The following is a 5,483-nucleotide window of genomic DNA, read 5'->3' on the forward strand; positions in this document are numbered from 1 at the left end:
ATTTGTTATTTTTTATCAGTATTTTTAATTATTAATTTAATTTTTTTAATTTAACAATTCAATCACATATTTTTAATTATATTTTTAAATATTATTAATTAAATATTAGTCAAAAACAGTCTTCTAACATTTTTTGGTTTAGGAAATTAATATTTTATTAAAATTTGATTAATAAAAAAATTGAATATTTTTTTATTTTTAAATAAAATTTTATAATATTAAAAATATTATTAATGATTAATTAATGACTACTAACGCCCTAGAACTCTGGGCTTAATAATAGCTTGTATTTCGCTACCGTGTTTTATAATCCAGCTTTAGCACAAATACATTGAATTAGCAGAGGCGGAGGGGTATTAAACGTTAAATAATGACTATTTATAACTCATTAATTATTGTGATTATAATACACATTGCATTTATTAAAATGCTTAACCTTATTTAAGTACTGCATTCCAACTCCCAACCATTTAACTATTCATTCAAGCCGCAGCCACTACATGCTACTCTTATTGCATGCGTTACATGACTCAAACACGATCCAACGGTATATTGTACGACACGACAGCATCACTAACTGCTAAATTCCACAAGATACTGACACGTGTCCACATCACCCAGATGCATAGAGCATGAACTCGTCGTCACACTCAAGAGCCGCCATAGCATCGGGCGCCAAGACCACCTCCAAGTCCACGGAACCGCCGCCATCCCTCCCAGGAAACGCCGACATCTTTCCGTCGAACTTATTGGCGGCGCCGCTCCTCACAGCCACTGGTTTCCCCCACCCGAAATCATTATCGTACATAGGAAACCGCGGAGAGCTCCCCATCTGCACCGTGGCGCCGTCGTGGTTCCCCAAAGCGAAGCACTGTGGCTCGCACTCCCAATCCTCTATGGCGCGCTTCACCGCATCGCTATCGTACGCCCTCACGCTCTTGTTCAGCTGCTTTGCGCTCCACGAAAGGTCCCTGCACACTACTTCTTCCGCGGTCGCACACGTGGCAAAGCTCTGAATCGCGTTCCCAAAGTAGTTATCCCCAAGCTTCGGCTCCATTCTGCTGCGAACGTTAACCGCCATTCTAAACGTCGTCGTTTTGGATAACGGAATCTTCCTCGCGCGCGTAACGGCACGCCAAGTCAGCGCGCAGAGGGACTGAAAGGACGAGATCTCAACGATTTCACTATGTGGTTTGTTTTCAGCAACCGTTTTCAATTTCGTGTCGTTGCTCATCTTCGCCATCAACTCAACGGCGGAGCAGCCGTCTTCGCTGCAGATTTGATTCTCCGGCGGTGCGCGGCGATTTGCTTCTGCTTTCAGCCTCCGAATGGATTCACGGCTGAAGCCGAAGATCCTCTCGCGCAAGGGCTCGTTGGCATTGAAGGAGACCTTAAGGTCGCCGTCCGGGAGCCGGAGGACGGCTTCGGAGACCAGAATTGAGTCCCGGCGGAAGTCCGGGAGCCTCGACGGCGATGCGGCTCCCCTGGAGAATTCAGCGAAGGTGTTGAAGAAGTGCCAGAGGGAGGCTCCGTCGGTGACGGCATGGTTGACGGCGACGCCGATGAAGACACCATCGGCGAGCTCGGTGACCTGAACGGCCATGATCGGAGAGAAATGAGCGGTGTAGTTTAGTTTCTTGTGGAAGGGGAAGAGTTGTTGGAAGGTGTTGGGGACGTCCTTTGAGGACAAGAGGTCGGAGACAGAAACTGCAGAAGCCGCGGCGTGGATGAAATGGACGCCGGAGTCATTAGAATGGACGTAGACATGGCCGGAACCTGAGGTTCGGAAGGTTCCGGCGAGGGGAGGAAAGATGGAGAGGGTTTGTGAGAGTGAGGTTTTAAGGGATTGGATTAGAGTGGTTTGAGGGAGTGAGGGTGCAGCGTAGATACATCCCTTTTGGATGTAGTGACAAGAGAGCATGTTGAGGTCTGAGATTGAAAGCTTGAGGTCGTTGAGTGTTGAGGGTTTGTGAGGGACAACGGTGCATCTTGAGATTATAGTAATTGGTGTAGACGAAGAAGGCATTTTGGAACAAGTAAATAATTCAGAGGAAGCTAATTAAAAATGATAAAATTGATGCGTGAAAAGGGATTAGGGGCATGGGGTTTATATAAGCCAGGTATTGGAGTCTGGTTCATGCACTTTCTTCTTCAAAGTGCTCCGTCCTCTCATTATTTGGTACGTTGTATAGTACTCAACTGCACGCACGCGCACATTGATAAGATGGGAGAGGAGGTGCGAAACTTATTTGAATACAGACTAATGATGTATGAATTCACACTCTCTTTTAGTATAGTATTATGGTGACTATATAATATATATACTATATGTTTTTATGGAAAAATGATGATTGAAATATAACATATGTTTATATTATGTTTATCTTCTTCACATAATATTTTTATGTAAATATTCATCTGATATTATTTGAGTAATTATTCTTATATATTTTGAAAATTAAAGATATTTTTTTATCATGTACTTATTATATAATAGATTTATTATTTTGATTTTTTGTATTTTTAGTAAATTAAATAATAACATATATAAACTAATTAAATTTATAATTAAAGTTAAGTTTGGACAAAAATAAATTTTTAGATCATATTTTTTGGCGACGAGATCATATTTTAAATACAGTCAAAGGTTATACAAATATTTTCAAATTTTATATTATTATATATATAAGAGTAGTAATGATACAATAGTTTTAATTAATTATACTTCAATTGAAATATAAGACATTTCGTAATTAGCATAAAACTCAAAATAACAATGGTTATTAACTGCAAATCTTTTAACACTGATTAAGTTTTGTGTAATGTAAAGTGCATGCAGTAATTTGTGAAATTTAAGATTAATAACCAATATGAATAACTAAGATAGAACATTGAACTACACATGTACCATTATTTAATAGAATTTAATCTGATTCATAATATTCAGATGTTGTCAAGAGGTTATTTTGATTAGTAATTTGATTGCTTGCACAAATATATATATATATATATATATATATATATATATATATATATATATATATATCCTAAATATTTTTTATTAAACCATCATATATATATATATATATATATATATATATATATATATATATATATATATATATATATATGATGGTTTAATAAAAAATATTTAGGATACATTTCTTTTTCTTCGTGGGATATATATGTGTATAAACTGTTGATTGACATGGATGCCATTTTAATAATTTTCAGGTGTCCTAATATAGATTTTTATTTTAAAGTATATACGATAATGCTTAAATAAATTAAAGTTCCTAAGTCCAAAAAACCTCCAAGCACTTGAATCCAATAACAAGGAGCTAGATAAAAGACCAATCACCTTGCATGCATGCACTAGTTCTGAACTTTGAAGTATCTGATTTTGAGAAATGATGGAATTGTTAGCATGGTAAAATGAATCCCATTGCAATTTGCAAATCTTGACGTGTAGAACTTAACTGCTTCAGACCATGAATAAATTGATATGATAAATATGCATGTTAATTCATTGAATTCACAAGCACACATTATTTTCATCAGTGTCGCGAGCCGTGCGTGCATATATAAGGTTTGTTAAATCAGTAAATCTTCATTAACAAAGTTTATATGTTTGGATATATATCTATCGGTATTTTTTTGTTAATGTTTAATTAGAATGTAATATTAAAAAAAGATATTTTATCTTTGAACTTCCTTACACGTCATAATTATCAACAACTTCAGTTTTTAGAAGATAACAATATAATTTCTCAGAAAAAGATATTTTTCTAATTTTTCAAGTGATGTTATAAAAAAAATTTCTAAAGTTATCAAAAAATTTGAAAAGATCTTTCTTTATATGATTTTTTTTTTCAATAAAATATATAACAACACCTAGAGAGACTCCTAGTATGATAGTTCAAAACTTAAAATTAACAATGTCCCCGTAAAAAATTATTAATTTGTTAACAAATTTTCTATCCTTGGGTTATATCCAATGCACGAAAGAAGTTAGATGAAATATTAGAAAAGAACTAAAAATTATTTTTATGATAAAATTAAATTAAAATTAAAATTTTAGGTGTAACTAAACTAAAATTAATATATAATTTATATAAAAAAAAATTAAAATTTAGGGAGGCTATTGTTCTCTTTTTTCACTGTGAGGCTCTGATGTCCTTAATCTAATGCAACAATATTGGTGAATGGAGAATGCTAAGAGGTCAATATTTTTAATATAAATAAATAGTGAATTAATTATTTATATTAATTTAAAAATAAAATAAATTATAAGGTGAAAATGTTGATCATCACTTAACATTTTTCTTAACTAAAATACACATCTTTTTTTTAAAAGTTATTATTATTATTATTATTATTATTATTATTATTATTATTATTATTATGAAGTGAAAATTAGTTTCTATGAAACCAATGTTTTTCTTTGGTGTTGGTGAAATTACAGATAATAATAAATGCATTACTAATTTACTATAGTATCAACAAACTCAAAACATTTTAAAACAAACTCAATTTACTATAGTATCAAATAATGTAGAAAAAAGAAAGAATTATTCGGAACAAATATTATATTTGATTTACCATTTTATCATTGGAGTCTTGACTTTAATTGGAAATCCAAGTTTCCTTGTATTCGCAAGAAGAGGCCTAATAAAATACGAAAGGTTCTTCCATTATTGTCCGATCATTTTTCCTTTGTGTATTATTAAACTGCACTGTCGGACGTAAACATTATAAATTTTAAGCCTTTATTTGACAATTAATTTTACAAATATTTTTCACATATAAATCATTTTTTAATATAAATTTATACAAATTTCTTTAATCTAATTCACCTTACGTACTACTATTTAACCAATTTTCTACACTACTATATACTTGACTTTTATTAACATTTAAAAAATATTACTAAATTATATTAAAATGTTACTTATGTGCATTAGTAATATTTTAACGAATGTTAAATATATCCTATATTACTAAAGAATTTTACTAATATTTTTCTAAAGATTTAATAACATTTAGTAAAAATGTTACAATAGATCTTCTATAAAAATATTATAAAAAATATTACAATAGACCTTTTTTGGTAACACATAAAGAAATATTACAATAAATATATTTTGTAACACTTAGAAAAATGTTACCATAAATATTTTTTGTAACATTTAAAAAATGTTACAATAGATATTTTATGTAACACTTAAAAAATATTATCATAGATATTTTTTATAACAATAAAAAAATGTTACAAAAGATCTTTAGTAACATTTTTTAGTTATATTATACTATTTTTATTTTATATTATACACAATATATATATATATATATATATATATATATATATAATAAAATTAATTACTACAACATGAAATATTTCATTAAATTTACAAATTCACAAAATGAAATTTTTATAGCCTCTTTCATTAATCAATAATCATTGTACAAATTTGCTTCGTGAT

At 31.0% G+C, this 5,483-nt stretch overlaps 1 protein-coding gene across 1 annotated transcript; it reads right to left on the minus strand.

Moving 5' to 3' along the window:
- Positions 1–428: 428 nt before the first annotated feature.
- On the minus strand, positions 429–2,181 carry LOC107621881 (putative acetyltransferase At3g50280). Its single transcript, XM_016323862.3, has one exon. The coding sequence runs from the start codon at positions 2,024–2,026 to the stop codon at positions 614–616; it is 1,413 nt and encodes a 470-aa protein (XP_016179348.1). The 5' UTR covers positions 2,027–2,181; the 3' UTR covers positions 429–613.
- Positions 2,182–5,483: the final 3,302 nt, after the last annotated feature.

The sequence above is a fragment of the Arachis ipaensis genome, chromosome B10 (assembly GCF_059453495.1).
Source record: "Arachis ipaensis isolate K30076 ecotype BB chromosome B10, ASM5945349v1, whole genome shotgun sequence".
Classification (NCBI taxonomy): Eukaryota; Viridiplantae; Streptophyta; class Magnoliopsida; order Fabales; family Fabaceae; genus Arachis; species Arachis ipaensis.

Excerpts from the sequence above, each read along its gene's own strand:
- LOC107621881 (XM_016323862.3), bottom strand. The coding sequence starts at position 2,026 with ATGCCTTCTTCGTCTACACCAATTACTATAATCTCAAGATGCACCGTT.